The sequence below is a fragment of the Tamandua tetradactyla genome, chromosome 24, assembly GCF_023851605.1.
Source record: "Tamandua tetradactyla isolate mTamTet1 chromosome 24, mTamTet1.pri, whole genome shotgun sequence".
Classification (NCBI taxonomy): Eukaryota; Metazoa; Chordata; class Mammalia; order Pilosa; family Myrmecophagidae; genus Tamandua; species Tamandua tetradactyla.
The window spans coordinates 30,976,708-30,996,421 of record NC_135350.1 but is presented as its reverse complement, the minus strand read 5'-3'; the positions used below and the strand labels follow the sequence as shown (position 1 = coordinate 30,996,421).

General features: G+C 42.9%; 1 protein-coding gene across 12 annotated transcripts in view; it reads right to left on the bottom strand.

Moving 5' to 3' along the window:
- Window positions 1-2,022: 2,022 nt before the first annotated feature.
- UNC5C (unc-5 netrin receptor C) overlaps window positions 2,023-19,714 on the bottom strand; it is a 381,478-nt gene continuing 363,786 nt past the window's right edge. For 11 of the 12 annotated variants that reach the window (XM_077142813.1, XM_077142815.1, XM_077142824.1 and 8 more), the window contains 4 exons: window positions 19,062-19,211; window positions 16,987-17,151; window positions 10,191-10,369; window positions 2,023-8,849 (listed from right to left, as the gene is read on the bottom strand). In XM_077142813.1, the coding sequence (XP_076998928.1) occupies window positions 8,684-8,849; window positions 10,191-10,369; window positions 16,987-17,151; window positions 19,062-19,211 (660 nt within the window). In that variant the 3' untranslated portion in view covers window positions 2,023-8,683. Of the gene's footprint in view, window positions 8,850-10,190; window positions 10,370-16,986; window positions 17,152-17,869; window positions 17,926-19,061; window positions 19,212-19,714 lie in introns of those variants that run through there. The other variant, XM_077142826.1, reaches the window with a different exon arrangement.

The following is a 19,714-nucleotide window of genomic DNA, read 5'->3' as shown; positions in this document are numbered from 1 at the left end:
CATATAAATATATATGTATATATAAATGTTATGTTCAGTTTGGAGTCTGGCACAACTCCATTATGTGGATTAGAGAGTAACATATTATGGATGATAAAGAACTAAATGAAACATAATATTTATTTATGAAAATGTGCAGCTGGTTAAATCACAAATGGTTGTGCTCTGAACATTTGCGTCTGAGGAAGCAAAACTTTGACTCCCTGGAAAGCACAGCTTGACTGTCACTAGCGTCCTTTCTTTTCATTCCCAAGACATCAACTTTCATAGAAAGCGTGCTAGGGTTTTTTTTTTTCAACAGGGAATCCTTTGACACACTTCAATTTGTGTGTGGTCAAGGGTAGCGAGTACTTAAATGACGGCCACATTTTCCGTTCCTGGCGTCATGCGTTTTCATTAGAAGTGAGAGTGTTTTATGTTGTTGATCTGTTCAGGCTCTTCTTTGTAGGTGGAAAAGGCACTGAAAAAAGCGAGATTTTTTTAAACGTGAATATGTTCAGTAGTTCTGTCCCCTTAGAAAAGTAGCAGTGGAAAAGAAAGAAGTGGCACCTAAAGTGCTATAATTTAGCAATTATGATTCCTTCTGTGCAAAACAAAACAATACCATATCTTTTGAAGAAAAGTTGGCAATGTGTAAGGGTTTTTGTTGTCTGTTTGCTTCAAAAGAAAACTCATTTGTGTTCTTTGGGGAACCAGTGCCTTATTGAATTTGTATATACTGTAATTATTCAGGACTAGGGAACAAAAAATTGTATTGTATTTGCTACAAATTGTATATTGCTTTTGTTTTAACATTCCCCTTTAAATAAAATGGTTTCATTTTCCCTTTGGAAAAAAAAAAGTCCATTATCTTGTAGTTGTGCCTTTTTTTTTTTTTTGGTCTTGGAAAAATCACTTTGTAACAGGTGGGAAGGCAGAATTGAAGGAGGCGGATGCAGGTAAGTTTGTAGATTTGGTGGCAGGAGGGCAAGGGAAATTGTTGGCTTCTATTTTCTCCGTAAGTAGGAGGCACAGAAATCTGTTTTGAGGGGAAAGGCAGAGATCTCAGCAGTTTAACAGAAGTGGAGGTGGTTTAAAACTGCACTGTGGGAAACCAGAGCTTACCAGGTAAAGCTAGATGATTTGGGGCAATGCTGAGGACCCAGTTTAGATGGAGGAAACTAACTGCAAAGTCTGGTTTACGTATTTTTATTACTTCCTTAGCTCAGATTAACATTTCAGTTTGTGACCCCAGCTTTGAATCAATCTCAGGTCATTGTCTTCCAGCCCACGGAATGGGGCAGTTTCTCACATTGGCAAGTGGGGCAATGGTTTAACACTCTCTGGCTGGTTAGGCTGAGTAAAAGGTGGGGGTAGGCAGCAGTCTATCTATGAGCGCTCCTCTGAGTAGCTCTCTCATTAAAGAAAAGGGTTGCTTTGCTTTGACTTCTGTTTCCTGGCTTCTTTCCAGCTCCCACTTGGAGCCTTTCCCTGCTCACCCTAAGGGATTGACTGGATGGCACCGATCACGTTGAGAATGTCTGTGTGGTATCTGCTATAGATAGCTCTGGGCATCCTGAGTTTGGGGATTCAACATTCATTTGCCACCCATTAGTGTATTAGTTTGCAAATTTCAATTAAAGTAGAATCTCTGAGTGTAGGACCCGATGATCTGCTTTTATGTACAACTTCCCAGGAAATTCAGATGTGGCTGTTCCCAGACATTGATTCTCTTTCATTGATGTTTGTTAGTATCCCCTGGAGAGCGTTTCCAACCCTCAGTGCCAAGGCTGCACCCCAGACCAATTAAATCAGAATTTTGGGGGAATTTCTGGGGACTCTGCCACCGGTACTTTTTATAGCTCCCCAGGTGGTTCCAGTAGAACCGTTTGTTCTGGAACCCCATCCTGTCACTGAGGGAGGTTGTGACTGCCAGTCATGCAGACTCCAAGGGCTTTCTTATCATCCTGACAAAGAAAGTGATGGTAACTCCTTATATGAAGACTTTGTTAGGAAGAAATGAGGTGAGGCAGCACTGTCTGTTGCTTATAAATATAATTTATTACCTGTTTAAAAATTCTTTCTTACATTTTGTACATGTTGGCCGACAGAATAAATGCAGGCAATTTACAAACCAAGGGGACTGCAGAAAAAATAGGGAGAGGCAGCCAGGGAGAGAAAAGTGGCCCAACCAGAGCTGGCATCCCTCACCTCCACCACACAGCCGTGCAACGAAAGGAATGCCCGGAGAGCACGCCTCCTCTGGCAGGGAGTTTTTAGAAGAAGAATTGCATAGAAGATACAGCAAGAGGGAATTCCACAACAACAAAAGAAGTGTTTCATATCAGAAAAGCCAAGGTTGTGTTGTTTTTAAAAAAGGAAAAATGACAAAGCACAAAACCCCAACCTGACATTTCTTCAATTGAACTGTTCCAAAGGGAACAGTAGGTGGATGGCACAGCCCCTTCAACAGACTGCTTTTTGGGGGGTGGGGAGCACACAGAACGGGACGTTTCTCCAAATAGCATTGGTTGTCTCCTTTTAAAGAGAGCCAAGAGGAAGGTCACCAACTTGCTACAGCTCAACATTAAATTCAGTGAACACATAGAACACTGTGACATCCAACACACACACACACACACAGTGATGCTAGTCCCTGCGATTGGGCTAAGCACCCTGTCTGGAGGGTGAGGGCTTCACTGCCAACACTAAGTCTAGGAAAGAATGAAGAAGAGGATGCAAATCACATATTCAGACGTGTTCTGGTTGCTCTCCTTTTCTTTTTCCACAAGCCTGGAGGAGTATGCATTGAGTATACCCTACGTTAACAGCTGTCATTAGTGGTTTTTAGGACTATGAAAGTGCAAAGGCATTTTGCAGTGGCTGTAGATTTCTTGCCCTTTTGCACCTTTCTAAAACAGATTTGTTTTAACATCCTCAACATAGTTCAGGTCATGAGTCTGTGATGTTGCCTCATCGTAGTGTTGAGGATCACGGGCGTCAGCAAATCTCACATACAATTCATGTTCTGAACTCCAGTTCCGAGGACTGGGCCAGGCTGGGCCAGTGCCATCAGGGTCACCAGCAAGCCTGGTGGAGCCAAGTGCAGTAGACCTTTGGAATTTAAGAACGACACATGATTTTGGTTTATTTCTTAGGGTCCCTGAAGTGTTACAGCCTTTAGTGATTTATAATTTTGCTGAGGCACAAATCTGAAATGGCACAGCTGGCTGTGTCTCGGGGAAGCTTCCTTCTTTTCTACTCAACAACTTACGGGCTGCAACTCTCACGGCATTCTGCAGATTCCTGATTTGGAATTCAGAGGATCTCCAGACAGATCCCTGCACTATGAAAAGGTCTAAGGATAAACAGAGTTGGGAAACCACCTCTGATAACTGCTTGGCTCTCTGCGCTGGTATGTTTGCAGAGTGCCTGCACGTTTGTCCAGGTGATGCCTGCCTGCTCCACACTAAATGAGGTCTAGGGACGTACATTACGTTGGGTTGAATGAGCCCATTAATATCCCACCACGGATCAATAGGAGGTGAAAGGACCAGCAGAAAACCTGGGGCGGGGGTGGGGGGGCCTGAACTCTTCTGAAGACAGATTCTGTAAGTGGAATTTCTCACAATGGGGCAACCACAAGGCCAATAAGACCAAAAGATCAGGCAGGTAACAAATTTACTCTGTTGAGAAAATTTACCCAATGACATATAAGGCTATCTACCCACTTTTCAAAAATAGCAGGTTTTCTGGTCATAGTTTCAAAATATTTATGACTCTGTTTTACTTGCTTGGCCTGTATGGACACAGGATTAATTAAACTTTGGTTATAATATATTTTCTTTATGCCTTATTTCATTATAAAGAACCCCACTAGAGATGCAAGGGGAATCTTTCAATGTGATCATTACAGCCAGATACCATACAATAGATCTCTTAGGGAAGAGAAACAGCACCTCATTACACAAAGGCAAAGGTTCTTAACATTTTAGTCAACATTAGCTTCAGTGAGATTAAAAAACTTTCAAAAAATCCAAAATAATACAAAAGCAAAAACAAACCAAAGCCCAAAGTGTGATAGATGGTCCTATGAGACACCCAGAAGTTAGAAAAATGTTTTTATGACCTTGAGATAATCAATAATAAGGATATTCTTCCTTATCAGAGCTATAAAATCTAAGGCCTATTGACTGTTACCATCTTTACAAACAATTGGCTTTGAGTAATTAAGCTCTGATGCAAAAAAACCTCTGTTCTCAAAGATGGATAAAACCCCATTTCATTTCAGCTGTGTTTCCATCGCCCCCATCTACCTTGGATTGGCACTGAAGCCCCTATGTGAAACTGCCAACTTGCCCAGAACAACTGCTCAGCCAAAGCTAAAACACAATCAACTCAAAGACTGAAACCCAACATGGAAACATTTTCTGTCTCCTTTATACCCTCTTGCAGATCCTTATAAAGTTTTGTATTTGCTTAGCTCCATGCACACAGACCTTTTAGAGACAAACCCATGCGTATGCGTACAGGGAAGAGATAGTGATCTGCTAGATCTTACTGGATCCCTTCCTCTTGCAGTGATGACAGACCAATGAGCAGAACAGGGCCACAGCTACTGTGTCCCTGGCAGGACACACCTAAGGAGGCATGAGACAACAGCCCTGTCTGTTCTTCAAAAGAAGCGAAAGCCTCTGATTCTACCCTCTGAATGGTTACTGTTAAGATATTTTACTCACAGGAGAAGTACCTAAAAATAAACTAAGTTTGTAGTTTCCAGAACTCAGCCCCCATGACTTTTTCCTTTAAGAATGGCTCTATTATTTGACAGTCGAGAGATGAAAATAGAAAAGAATACTATTTATGAAATATGCCTAACAGTTATGCAGTTTAATATTGAACATCCCACCCATTGAGAGCTTAGATTGTTTATATGATGATGAGGGTTTTTCTGTGTAACAGAGGTGTATGTCCAGGTTGGAAGATGCTGTTTGTGAAAAGACATCTCACTGCATGCATGAAGAAAAGACATTCCTCAGTGTTAAATGTGTTTGCTACCACCTTGTGCTCAGTTATCGATTCTGAATTCAGCTTCTATCCTTTCCAGATCACTTTGAGGATGGAAGCTCTGACTTTGTATTCCCAAATTCAGAAGAAAGGAAGATTCAGTTTTAACAAATCAACAAGCACAGTTTTCTCTTCCTGTGACTTAGTTTCCATTTGCATATTTAAAACATTTCTTTCTAAGTGATGCCTTTTGCATTTCCAAAAGATAAGTACTGGGGAACGTGTTTAAAAGTAAGGAGATTTAAAATATATCGAGAACAATGAAAAAACATAAATATCAAAATTAACAAATTTTCAAAGATCGGTTTTACAGATTTTTGTATATTTCTATTTCCAGAAAGCAACGTAAAACATTCACACATGAATGAATTGATCAAGTACTGGATGCAGAAAGACATGAAATTTTGAGATAGGCAATTCAAGTGAAAAAAAAAATGTGAGAATAAGAAAGTCATGCAAGAAAAGTTCTCCTTGTCTTCCTGATAGGAAAGTCCTGTTGAACTCAACAGGTATTCACTTTGTCAAACAACCTTTGGCGAGTTTTTGTTAAACTCAGGGTAGATTGTGTTGCCTACCACTAGATGGCACCACGCACAAGTGATAGGTTTTTTTTTTCCCCATCCAAAGGAGTAAGACCATCTGTCCTTACAAGCTGTCTAGAAGCCCCAAGAGCACAAGGCAGGACACATCACACAGAATGGCTGATGAAATGGCTCCTACGAAATGAACAATTGAGTCTGGACCTTCTAAGTTTGAGAGCTTTCCAACAGCTATTTCTTTACTCCAAAAGAGCAGGAAATTGGAACTTCTGTTGAAAATTATTCACCATTAATGGTGTGTGGTATGTATGGAAGCTACCCTTCACTTCACAGGGAAAACAGCAGGATTCTAGGACAGAATAGCACCTCACTTATGAGGAGTCCATCACTCTGTTCTTTTCTTGTGCTGGGATATTAAACCAGAGGCCAACAAGCATCTGAAGTAAACCCCAAGAGGCCTTCGATGGCTTCAGTAATGCAATACTTGTAGTGCTCAATACTTCTGCATTGACTTTTTTTTTTCAGGAAGTTTTGGAATTGATTTATCTGGATAGCTGCATATCTGCTTCCTTTTGTTCTTCACTAAGTACAGCAGCGCCTTTGCATATCCATTTCCTATTCTTGATTCCAATAGATGAAATCCCCAGCCTCCCCCACACTGATGAGCAACTTGACAAGTTTCTTTCAAAATGCAGCAATAGGCAATGGTTCTTCCTCTCTTCTTTCTTTTCTTAATCAAGTTTTTCTATAGGATATAACTGTACTACTTTTTGGTCAAATATACAACAGTACCAGTATAATCCAGTGAATTTATGTAGCAGTGCAGTCTCTCCCTTCCATGATCAGTGTAACAAATATTTCTAAATATGGAAATCCTACTGCATTGGTGACCTGGGAGAGACAGATTATATAGAATACATGCTTAAAAGAGAAGGTAAGAAGTGAAATGCATGAAAGAGGCTCTGTATAAAAAAGTATCAATATTTCCTCATGATGAGGATGGAGAAATCTGGGACTCTTGGGAAGCCACTATAATAGAACAGGAAATGTATGTAGAAAGAAGGGATAATATGAATAAAATGATTCCTAAATCTGATCCAGTCAGCAACCTGGATACACCTGGCCCAAAAGTAAGCCACAGTCATGTTTTAAAGGCTCTGACTCATACACATGGGTTCGTGTTAGTCAATCTTGGCTTGACTAAGGGCTGCTACCTCTTTATTCCCTCCCTGCTAAATGAATTGAGTCCCTGTGTTAAAACAAAAAGCCTATCACGGTCCCAAGTAAACATCATGGTTTACCCAAAAGAGCCTGTTGACCAACATTTTGCAGGATACAATTTTTAAATAGAGCTAACTAAATAACCTTTGTAAATGCCTTTGAATACAATGAAAGCAAAGACAACGGAGGGAGAAAAAAAAGACCGCACCAAATGCCTACTGCCACGGAGCTTGTAGATATGGTCTTGATATGTCTAGATACCAAGATGATAAAAGTATGGAATTTGCAACTAGCAAGAAAGGATAGTGGTCCCAAGAGGGGACAGGAAAATGATAATTAATAAAGAGATGCCATCTCTCTGTGAACAGCATAATGCAGACAGAAAGACTTGAAGACATAACAAATCTATTCCAGGTTAGAATAATAATCTTCCCAGTTAGAACTATTTGAAAGGCATCATCTAGCCTGGGCAAAAGACTAGCTAAGTAATCCAGGTCAGAGTCAACTGTGGTTGTCAGATTGGAGCTTCTAGCATTTTAGAGCCTTGAGATGATCTAATCCAACTGCTTCATTTTACAGGTGAGGAAACTAGGGTCCAGTGTGGTTCAACGGTTTGTCCAAAATAGAACGCCTAGAGAAGGACAAGCCCAGATGGACGGCTGGTTTCCTGACGCCCAGTTCAGAGGCCATTCCTCCAAGCACACGGCCTCTCAGGAGGGCAGGGCACCACGGGAAGTGAGCGTGGCGCCACACCAGCTCAGCGTCCAGTGAGCTTAAACACAGAACACTTCCCTTATTAAGGCTCAGAGGAGCAAGACTCTGCCTGACAAGCTGAAAGGACAGATTGACAAAGCCAGTTGGCCTTTACTACCCTTCTAGGGCAGAATCCTGGGAGAAAGGGAGAAGGTCCAGGAAGCAAAGCTTCAGGAAATTAAACTGGTGACCACGCCCTCCATTGTTAATCTGAGAAGGTGAGGCAAGTCTAGTCAACACCCTAACACCTAACAGCACTGCTAACAAAAAACATAGTTAAATGAAAATTCTTTTACTAGAATACTTGCAAATACTAATAGATAATAATAATAATGATACTAATAATGATACTTTTAAAAACCACTTCAAATCGCGTATTACAAACACACATGTGAAGAAATGCTTGTCTGTGTGGTTGAAAATGAATCAACTGTCTTCCCTGCAATGCTACAGCGTTACTCCGCAAAGGGTATCAGCTTGGTCCCCTGAGGGACGAGTCTTAGTTGTTTCTTAGATTTTCCGCTTCCCTGATACAAACGATAACACTGGTTCTACACGTTCTAGAAACAGAACACTGATGGGAGGATTATCTGAGACACTTCATGTGCAAGATTTGTAGCAAAAGCCTGTAATTTCTCTGTGAGTTACTAATGTGAAATAGACACAACAAACCGTCCACAGCTTTAACTTCAAATGATTTGAACAAAAATAGAACGAGCCATGGACAGTATCTGTATCCCTGTCCAATTTGATGTAAACAACATTTTGTAGAAATTGGGTTTGTTAAGAAAGTTTATCCATATATCTGGATAGCAATAAAAAGCGTTTCCTAGGAAACTGTAAAATCCTGTACCACACAGCATACAGCCCAACTAAGAGGAAAATTAGGTTGATTTCTAAATTCAAGATACAAATTTACACAATTTTTTCTTAACTCCTGTGATGCTGTCCAAGTACGGTGGGCATGTATATTGGTAGTTGCATCTGTTTTCCTTTCCTTTCCTGATGCCATCTTGCCTGTGAAGCTCATTGGTCTGGTCTGGATTTCCTCCTCAGCTGTGACCCCCTGGGCAGCCACAGACTCCCTGTGCATTTTCGTCCTTCATTTTCAGGTCCAGCATGGGTCAATACTGCCCTTCTGCTGCTAAGGACACTACTGTCTCATGTCTTCCCATTTCTTCCAAGACAGCTGCCAGCATGCTCAGGTTTCCATCTGGGAAGTTCTGTGCTTCCCAGAGATCCAGGATGACACCAGTGGGGCTCGATTTGGTGGCAAAGTAATTCAAGTACCTGTAATTGGGAATCAGAACATATATGCTGAATAGCCTGATTTACAGATTGCTTCTGTTTTTATGCTGTTAAACCTTCCTGTTTCTCTATCTGTCTTTTAAGTATCCTGGACCCACTAGAGAATCGGTCGTTTTCATGCGCCAGCCTAAATGACTAGCCCAGGCTTAATTAGATCATCCCCAGACAGGAGATGTGATGCTTAACTCTGTTAACCTCACCTCTGAGTAAGATAATTTAAGAGACAACATGTCTATGGGTCACATCCTAAACAGGAAATCTAGAGACTTATGTTTTCTTTCCAGCCCAGAGTCTGATGATCTTTGACAGGTCATGCCATGCCTTTTCCTGGTAGTGATGGCAACACTGCAAATTGAGGCTCCTGTGGTTTCTTTATAACTTAATGTCAAGACTGTGTTTGGCATGTTAATTACTCAGCAAATATTAGATCCTGAAGAGTGGGAGATGAGGATAATAATTACTTTAGTGAATGCATATGTTATGGAGGGAGACAGTTTAGCCAATCAGGTTTGCAAAGAGGGTGCACTGGTTTGAAAGGATGTATGTACCTTAGAAAAGCCATGTTTTAATCCTAATCCTATTTTGTAAAGGCAGCCATATCTTCTAATCCCTATTTAGTATTGTATGTTTGAAACTGTAATTAGATCATCTCCCTGGAGTTGTGACTCAATCAAGAGGATTGCTAAACTGGATTAAGTGGAAATGTGTCACCATTTGGGTGGGTCTTGATTAGTTTACTGGAATCCTAAAAAAGAGGAAACATTTTGGAGAATGAGGGGGATTCTGAGAGAACAGAAAATAAGATAGCCATGAGAAGCAGAGTCCACCAGCCAGCGACCTTTGGAGATGAAGAAGGAAAACGCCAACTGGGGAGCTTCATAAAACAGGAAACCAGGAGAGAAAGGTAGCAGATGATGTTGTGTTCGCCACGTGCCTTTCCAGAGGAGGAAGAAACCCTGAACTTCATCGGCCTTCTTGAACCAAGGTATCTTTCTTTCCCTGGATGCCTTAGATTGGACATTTCTATAGACTTGCTTTAATTGGGACATTTTCTCAGCCTTAGAACTGTAAACTTGCCACTTATTAAATTCCTCTTTTGAAAAACCATTCTATTTCTGGTATACTGCATTTTGGCAGCTAGCAAACTAGAAAGAGGGTCACAAAATTTGATCCTTAAAAATGTTAGTAAGCCCGGAATGGGTCTCCACACCATTCTTGCAAGTGGCCCACGGTGCTGAGTACAAAGGAGTAGCTTCACTCATGTGTGCAGAATGAAAAAGAATATTGATGCATGGATAAGTCCTGAAGCCTGGTCATACCCACCTGTCCAGGTTTAGCTTATGGGCCAGCATTCTCCAGTCATGACCTCTTGTCTGTGGGGCGTCAAGGCTGCTGCAAAGCTTCTGCCGGATGGGAAGAGGGATGCTGAAAGCGCTCGGTCCTGTGATGGTGGTGATGGTGCTTGCTGGATCCAGCAGGGGCAAATCGATGCCAGTAGGTTCCTGTAGTTCAGGGACAGGAACACTACTGCATTATTTCTGAAGACAAAAGCAATCCCTATTGAACTAATCAACACAATGCTTTGCTTTGAGCGGTAAGAAGAAAATGAGTGCTATTATTCTCCGTTGGAAAGAACGGCTTCTTACTGGCCTGGAAGTTGCGATTTGCTATTTGTAATCTTGCTGAGAGAAAGGGTATATTTTGAGCTGACTTTGCTTAGCCTTTTGGATGTACGGGTCTTCTGTGAGAACCGGGCTAGATGGAGTGTTCTGGTGATAACAGATCGTTATCAGTAACAGCTTTCCTAAGGGGATTCTCCAGGAATTGGGAGAAGAAATGGAATATCAATGCACTTGAAGGTTTAGATTTCCAGAGGGAAGAAATATTCAAAAGGGAATTTCTTTGAAAATGAACCCACCTGTGATGAAAAGGCTGAAAAGTTTAGAGCTTCTGGAAACTGAAAGAACCTGAGGGGAATGCCCTGGGCACATGCCTGTGTAAATTCTGTCTCTACCCACTGCAAAAGATGGCTCAGTTTTGCTTTTGTTGAACAAAATGGAACACAGCTCTACTCTAAATGATATCAAATTAAAGCTAATTTTTTTAAGTACATGGTAAACACAGTATACTGCCTAAGAGCGAGTGGCTAACAGCATCCCCCAACTGAAATACAGTCTTATTTTTTTTTAATCAAATTTTAGTAGAGAAAACCATAAATTGGCTGTTAAAATAGTTTCAGCTCATAAAACAGCATAAATGCAAAATCTGAATTTCATCTGCAGGAGAAACTCTAATCATTTTCTGATCACTTCTGCTGGTTGGAAAAGCAAAGGCAAATGTTGCCTGGGAACTATTAAAGCAATAAAAGAAAATCTAGTTAATCTACTTTAAATGTCATCTTTCTTTCTCTTTCCTTTTAAAGCAGGTAACTCCTTGGTGTGCATAATTAGTTGCCGGAGGATAAACTAGCAACATAAGGGTTCAGCCATCATGGAATCTCTGGTGTCTGGCTGAGTGCTCAGCCGAGGGGGTCAGTGCCACCAACAGAGCTCCCCCCGACCAACGCCACTGGGCAGTGCTGTGTGGCCTGGTTAGCTGTGTGCAGCCAGGCCCAGCAGGTGCAGTCAGTACTTGTGCCCTAGTACTCACTGAGAGTATATTCAACATTTCAGGACCAGCAGCCAAGCCAATACTCACTTTTAGGCTTGTTTGTAATCCCACTGCACAGCGGCCATCTGGGGACTTGTAGGGTATTTTAGAGCCCCCCCCCACCCCCCTTTTTTGGCCATAATATGCCCAGTTGTTTTGGCTGCAATCACAGAATCTGGCTTCAAAATCGAAAGCTTGGCATGCTGAGATCCCGAGGACTCCAGTGGCTCCTTTGTGCTAGCTCCAGCTCATACAGGATTTAAAAGACTGTTGTATAAAACATAGAAGCAACCACTGGGAGTTGCTGTCCCTGAATGAAGGGCGTGACCTCGGTCAGGCTTTCTCCAAGGGACCCTGAGGAGACAGAGCAGGTTCCGATCTCGAGGGGCAACGAGTTTAAAAAAGTGGACTAGAAAGTGATCCAAGAGCACATGTCAGTGTTTGTCAATGGATTTACGTTTGGAATGCATGCAGCAAGGTGCCCCCATGCTTATTATCTTAGGCATGAAAATGATGTATGTGGTTAGCTGGGGAGGTGAAGGCAAAGAGAAATCACGTGACATTTCCACAAGCGGATGCTACCGTCTGCCTCAAGGTCCTACTTGCTTCTTATCTGGACAATTACAACAGGTCCTAGAAGGAAACTACGATTTCTCCTACGACACCACGCTCCTGACATCCCCTGGTTGACACTGGTAGTTAAGATCTGCACGTGCACGGGTCTTTCTTTCCACCTCTGACTCCTGAACTTCTTCTTTCTATTGGACACAGTACTCCTGAGCTCTATCCTGCACATGCCCGACAGACTGACCTTCCTCAAACGCCGAACTGATTTCTCTCTCTCTCACTCAGAAGCTTTAACCACCCAGTCCCAACTCCCACCTCTTCCTCCCACAGGAAGTCTCAATTCTCATCCGGCAGTGAGGGGTGTATCTGCACGACCTGCCTCCGCGGCTATGTGTCACACAGGGAACCCAGGTAAAGCACAGGGCCCGGGCCGATGCGTGGAAGGGGCCTCACACGCTTTTGCTTCCACTATTGCACAGCCTGACATCGGCATTTCTCAGATCACCCTGTCCTTCACGGGACTCACGCCCTCCTCAGCCTCACCATCCCCAGCGCCTTTTCTAGGGACGGAATTCGGACAGCTCTTCTGTCCTTGACCTTAATTTCTGTCTTGCAAACCCTTCACACAGGCCCAAAGGCATGTCCTGTGAGCCTTCCAGAGCAAACCCACACCCCCCGAGCCTCATTTCCGGGGGCTTCCTCTCCACTCTCACTGCTCTTGTGGCATCCCTCCCTTTCTGCTCTGTGCACGGTGGTTGCATCCATGTGATACTTCCTTTGTTTGCTCCAGTTTCTTGGAGGTGGGGGTCTGTCTGCCATCCTCAAGACCCCTATGATACTCAGCCCACTGCCCTGCAGTTGAAAGCTACTCAACTAATATTTGGTGAAGTGACTGAAAATATTTTTTTTTTCCTAGTACAGAAAGAGGATGATGCCAGTCTCTGATAGAAGCCCATCCCACAAAGTAGTTTGTTGAGCTTCCTTCCAACTAAATGTGGCTAAGGGTGTGGTTAAACCCTGAAGTTAAAAGCCAAGTAAGGGCAAGCCATGGTGGCCCAGTGGCAGAGTTCTCACCTGGCATGATGGAGACCCGGGTTCAATTCCCGGTGCCTGTGCATGTAAAAAAAAAAAAAAAAAGGAAAGAAAGAAAAAAGCCAATTTAAAGGTAGCCAGGGACATCCAGAAGGTCTGCTCACATATCCATTTTGTCCTTTACTTGGTGAATAAAGAACCGTCACTATTCTTTGTGGATATGAAACCACTACATTCTCTAGCTCAGGACACTGTGTCTATTTCTGTGTAGATGAGGCAAGCTTAATTGTGCACAGTCTCTTGTGTCACTTATCAAACAGCTGACAACATCCTTGGAAGCAAAAGGAAAATATAAATATACATTTACACTGAAACTTCACTTTGGCAATATCAGTTGCTATCAGTATGCACTTTATTTCCAGGTAAAAGTAGAGTTTACTGGCATACAATGCTTATCACAATAATTGTTTATGATATTGGTTCCATCTGTCATCGATATTATAATTCCCTTAATTAGACATGATTTTTCAACACAAATCAAACAGCTGTTACGAGTGACGGCACACACTTTTAGGACTCCACACTAGAGATAACTTTCTTCTCATGTTCTCATTCCTTTTAAAATCACCTAGAAAATCTAGATATTCCCAGGCATCATTTTCTAATAGGCCACAGAAAAAGATACGGCAAAGAGATGGAACGGCTGCCGCGGAGTGATTCTGTCCTTTTTAATACTAGTCTTATACACAGAAGTGCCATGAGTCAATATTAGTAGTGGTTATATGAACTAGCAAATGTAAGAAATTATAGTAATTGCTATAACTGGAACATTATAACACTATTAAAATAGATGACTAACACAGACCCCTCAAACTGCACTTTTCCCAAACTGAAGCGACAGTGTGATAAACCAGCTTGGGAAGATACGCCAACTTCTTTTCTCTGGTAGCCAACTAATTTTTATTTATTTGTGTTCATTTGTTAGTCATGCATTTATTTTATAGGAGCTAATAGATTTTTTATTTTTAGTATTATTTGAAGCTGCAACTGAAGTTGAACGACACTGGATGACAGACCCCTCGGTTTGTAGTGACAGTTACTCCAGACGCCAGGTGTCCTCATCGATCAGCAGTAAAAATGGTGACCGTGGACTGGACATGTGCTAAGCGCCAGGTTCTGGCCGGAGCACTTACTGACATTTACTCATTTCATCCTCACAACAGACCCTTGAGTGTATTCAACGATTATACCAATTGTACACATGAGGAAACTGAGGCACAAGCGCTGAAGTAGTTGCCCATATTCCCCCTGAACTGTCCACTTGGGGATTTGCTATGATGCATTTTGTCTACAACAGCATCTAAATAGAAAGACTGAAGAAATGGAAAGATTTTTCCCTCTTCTCTACACCCTTTTTAATGTTGGTGATTACTAACCCCTCCAAAAAAAAAAAACTAAACAAAAATAGGATAAAATCTTTTACCCTTTACATTTTGACTTTTTTTCCCCATCTATGGCAATAATCTTACTCCTCCAGACATTTTCTTTCATTAAAGAAACTCTGGCAAAGGCGCTCAAGAGAAGAGCAACCGGCTGGCTTTGGAAACACCTGCAGTAAGCGGTCAGGTGTCTGCAGTGCCACGCCCGGCCTGTCCCCGTGGGGGCAAGAGGGCGTTCGCCTGGCCGGAGAGGCGGAGGGCCGCAGACACTGTCTAAAGGACCAACTGCGAGGGCCGTCCAGCGGTGGGGGGCTGGGGCGAGGGCGGCTTGCACATTTCTGGCAGGTCAGCTGGCTCTTGGGAGGCAGGACATTGGCACTGCGATCGCAGCCCACTGGCCCGTCTGCTGTGTGACCCGAGGAAGGGGCCCTGTTCAGAAGAAAGAGCCCACAGATGGGGCCTTTCCTCCATTTGCTTATGCTTGGGCGGTGCATTGTACCCTTCCTCAGAGCTGCGGGGAGGATCAGGGTCCCGGGGCTCCGCAGAGCCGACTGTCCATCAGGGCAGCGCCCGGCCCTCTGACGTCAGCCCCCAGCTGCCCACTCCGCCCTCTGCGCGCCCCGCACCCGCCTTCACGTGCCAGAAACAATGGTGCGCCTCGAGCCAGTGACCCCGAAGGAAAAGCAGCCGAGGGCCTCCTCTTCATCCCCCACGTCCTCGGGACTCTGGTCGTTTCGGCCCCTCCCTGCGTGACAAGCTCTGGCCTGGAGGCCCGGCTTCTCCGCGGTGACCGCCGGCAGGGTGCGGAGGAAACCCTCCCGGGCGGCATGCTGGCACAGGGAAGCGCCTTTACACCGTGCCCACCCTATGCAGAGCCGTCTCCTCTCTGCGAGGAGGCGGCGAGCCTGGCGGGGGAGAGCGCCCCCTGAACGGCTGTCTTTCATTTCTGGCTGCATCTGATCCACCTTTTCATCACACTGCAAATGTTCACACCGAACAGAACGCCAGCATCAAAGGGCCAGACCTCCTCGCCCCCCTCCCAAATTCCGCAGCCTTTGTTGTCATCCGAGCTGGGTGGTTATTGAACTCTGCAGACCCGCTGGGCCTGGAAAGTGAACGCCCCCTCCCAAGCCAGCAGGGGAGGTGCTGGGAGCCGCAGAGATAGGGCCTGCGCGTCCCTAGGCCCGGCGGTTGCCATGGCATCCTGACACCGAGATCACTTCTTATGAATGTCACTGGGGTCTGTGACTAAAGTTGTTTCTAAGTCAAAAGTCTCATGAAATTGCGGGAGGAAGTGATGACCGCACCTCGCCAGGCTGTGGGAAAAGAAGGATGGAGTGTCCTGAAGGCTGACCAGCTTCCCTCTCCCTCCGTGCGCTGAAAGATGGCCTTTAAATAGGACACGAGGAGCGCGACAAGCCGGAGGTACCGGCATTTCATTCCTCCCCGTGCACAAGGGGGCAGGGAGGATTGGTCTTTTAAATCACACAGTCCCATGGTAGTTTTAAAATATGACAGTCCCGGTGCTTTGTGGCTCAGCGAGGGGCACGAAGATTAGCTCCATGAGCTCCCAGGGGATACTGCCCTGTGACCACTCAGTTTATCTCTTTTTTCCATTGTTCCGCCACAGTGCAAAAGGTGACCACTTTTCAGCTACAGTTTCTGGCTTTGAGGTAATGGATAAGTTCACGAGAGCTGCCTCTGTCCTTGCAGAGATGTTTCAACTGATAGTGACCACTGTCATTTCCGTTACATGAGCATATAAAAATGCTCAACAGAAGTGTGCGAAGATCACAGCCAGAAAAGCAATGGTGATGGCCACCAGGGGAAAAATACGTAGATTTTACTTCTATTTCTGGAACATTCCCCCATCCTGGCAAACAAGGACATCTCTCCTACTTTTGGAGAATGATGTTTGAGAGAAAAAGGAGATCAAGGGATTTCTCTTTTCAATATAGAGAATAAAGGAAAGAAGAAGAAAGGGGGTGGGGGTAAAATCCATCTCTGGTCCTCCACCCACTCAGCAGCAAAGATAGGTGAGTTCAAGGAGGAAAGAGGGAACAGGGGAGGGGATACAGATGCAGGATGCACGGAACATGGGCACATCAAGGGATGCTTTGGGAAAAGTTACTCCATGAGCCCTATCCTTAAATCAAAACTTACACTTGAAATTCAGATGGACTTTAAAAAGTTAGAACATGAACCTTATATTCACATCATAAAAAAAGAATGGCTTGTTTCTAAAAATGTAGTCACCATTAGATTCCTTTATGTAGTGCTCCAAGGTCATTAAAGATATTATTATTATATTAAGAAATGGAAGCTTTTCAGGTCTTCCCATATGGAATAGACTGAAATGCCCTTTTATCCCCCACTCTCCTCCTGCCTGTCCTTCCCTCCCACGGCTCCTCATGCAGACGAAAGCTTCTTACCTCTGACACGGTACAGTTCAGCTGGAAGATCTGTCCTTCTCCTTCCACCTGCCGCACACAGAGTTTGCAAACCAGTTCCACTGTGTTCAGGCTAAATCTTTCCAGAGTGAAGGTGCAGTGGAGATTTCTTTGACACCCACTCCAGATATGGTAAAAAGGAATTTCCTAAAAAAATATAAAAGTGGGAACCACAAATGAGGGACTAATAGTTAAAATAACTATCAGTCACTCTGCTTCCAGTACTTCTCTTAGTACTCTGCATTTAACTCATTTAATCCTCACAACAGCCCAATGCGTAGCTAAATCCTGCCCCCTTTTTTTTCAGATGGAAAAAATGAGGCCCAGAGAGGTTAAGTAACTCACCCAAGGTCACAAAGCTAATAAGTGGCAGAGTTGGAGTTTGAACCTAAAGAGTTAGGCTCCAGAGTCCATGTACCCAACCCTCACTTACAAAGCAAACCATTGTAAATGAAAAAAAAAAAGTTAAGGAAATTACCTCAATAAAATCCACATAAAGCAGTCACGCTGCTCATTATAAGGAATCCCTGATGGATATTCTGAGGGAAAAGCCAAGAAAGTCTAAAGGATAATGCATTGATACGGTTCCCTTTCATTCCTATATTCTCTCTGTGTATAGGACAAAACCCAGTAGAACTGGAAAACTGCACACTGGATTAACATCCATAAACAAGTCCTTGCCAGAAGAGCACCAAACTGCTAATGGAGTAAAATGTCCTAAAAGTTCTACATCACCTCTTACAGAGTCTGTTTTAGAATCTTTTTTTCAGTTAAGGACAAAAGAGGTTGATACACACAAAAAAATTGGAGCATATGGTGGTAAGAGTAGAGGCTCTGGAGCCAAATTCATTACGAATGAGAACATGTTCCTCTTGCTTACGTGGCAAGTTACTTAACCTTTCCATGCCTCAGTTTCTCCACCTGCAAGAGTAAGCAAAAGAGTACTTAATTCATAGAACTGCTGGTTAATGTGATAAGCCAAAGTGTATAGGGGGGTGTCTTACAGACAGTGAGTGAGTATAGAAGCAGGGCTAGAAATAACTATCATATTATCATTATTATTAAAACAGTATTTTACATTATGATTGTGTAAAGGAAATTGTTTTATAAAAGGGGAAGATGTGTAGAATTTTATGGCAGTTGTAAAATAGAGGAAAGATGAAAGCAAAAGGAAAAGACTGAATGAGAAAATAAAAACCGTGCTCTCTAAGATGAAATGCTAAGTTATATAGAAGATATCAGCCATCCTCATCAAAGCTCACAATTTATGTTTAAGTATTTGACATCTGAGAATAAGAATGGAGCTGAAAAGCCCTCTTCTCACTCCTACTCATATGTTCAGTTTATATCAGGAAATTGCAGCAAGTTCAGCTGCAGTGCTGGGGTTTAGGATTGAATTTGCACGCGTGTAGACATGAATTCACAGCTTATCCAAATATGCCTGCATCTACTAGGATTGGTTATTAGGCTAAAGAAATACCATCAAAACAGTCAGATGTCAGGCTGACTGATAAGAGGAGGAGGTGAAAATCCCTTGAGAATCCTGTGATTTTTCCCACTGGCACACAGATCAAGACTTGAGAGACCCATATTTAATGAAATCATGACTGATTTTAATTTGTACATGTTTATTTCAGTTTCCAAACTGTCAGTGCTTCTGAGTTTTCAATGTAAAGTTGCTCCTAGCAAAGCTGAAGTCTAACTTGTGTCACTTGGGAATAACAGTATTCTGGGTTTTTTTTTATGAAAGTATTCGAGCCCATTTTGTCAATTCGATGTGAAATTTTCTCTGAAAATGCATCAAGGTGATGGAATTGGAAATTCCAAAAATAAGGATAGCACAGTTTTTCAAAGGAGGATAAGAAATGTCCTTCAAAAAGGCCTAAAGTATTTTTTCAAAAATCTTAAATAATCCCAAACCATTTTGGAGAAACACACAGATTTACGATTAACTTCAAGGAAGAAGTCTTTGGTTTTTGTTTTCTTTTTTTCAACCATATGATTTTACTCTCTTGGAGAGCTGTCTCCAAGGTTTCAGCTCAGTGTGGAAACCATACCTGATATTTAGCCAGCAATTTGCTCTTCCAGAAAGAATGGGCGATGTCATGAATTGACAGGCGCAGGTTGTGGGTGCTGCCTTTAAAATGAAGAGCCTTCGGTTCTTCTAGGAGCTGTCCTCCCATCTGCCTCTCCAGTTGCAAAACTTCCTGCAATGACACGCCCAAGCCAAAAACAAATTGTTGAACAACATCTTTTTGCTCAAGTTTGCTCACGAGATGAGCATTCACTCTTCCTCCTGCACACCATACATAACTTGCATAACTTTCTGCAGCTCCAAGGACCTCAAACTGGAGCCCCTGCCACTTTTCATATAACTGGGCCATCCTCACAATGGACTTAGCTTCAGCAGTCGACATCACACTTCTGTGGAGCACATTCAGCATGGCCTGAGCTCCCTGTCTGAGAAGTGGGGGATTTAATCAAATACAGGACATTTTACAATCAGTAACCCAAACTGGAACACCCCAGTTGAAAGAAAAAAATAAACAGAAAGATAAATAGATAAGAAGACAATTTGCAATTTAAGACAATGGGCAATTAACTAGGAGAAAAATAAAACATACCTTGGACTTGGTAAAAAACCAACCAACAAACAAAATTTTGGAATGTGTTTTTTATATTTAATTCAATGTCTTTTAGTTTCTATTTC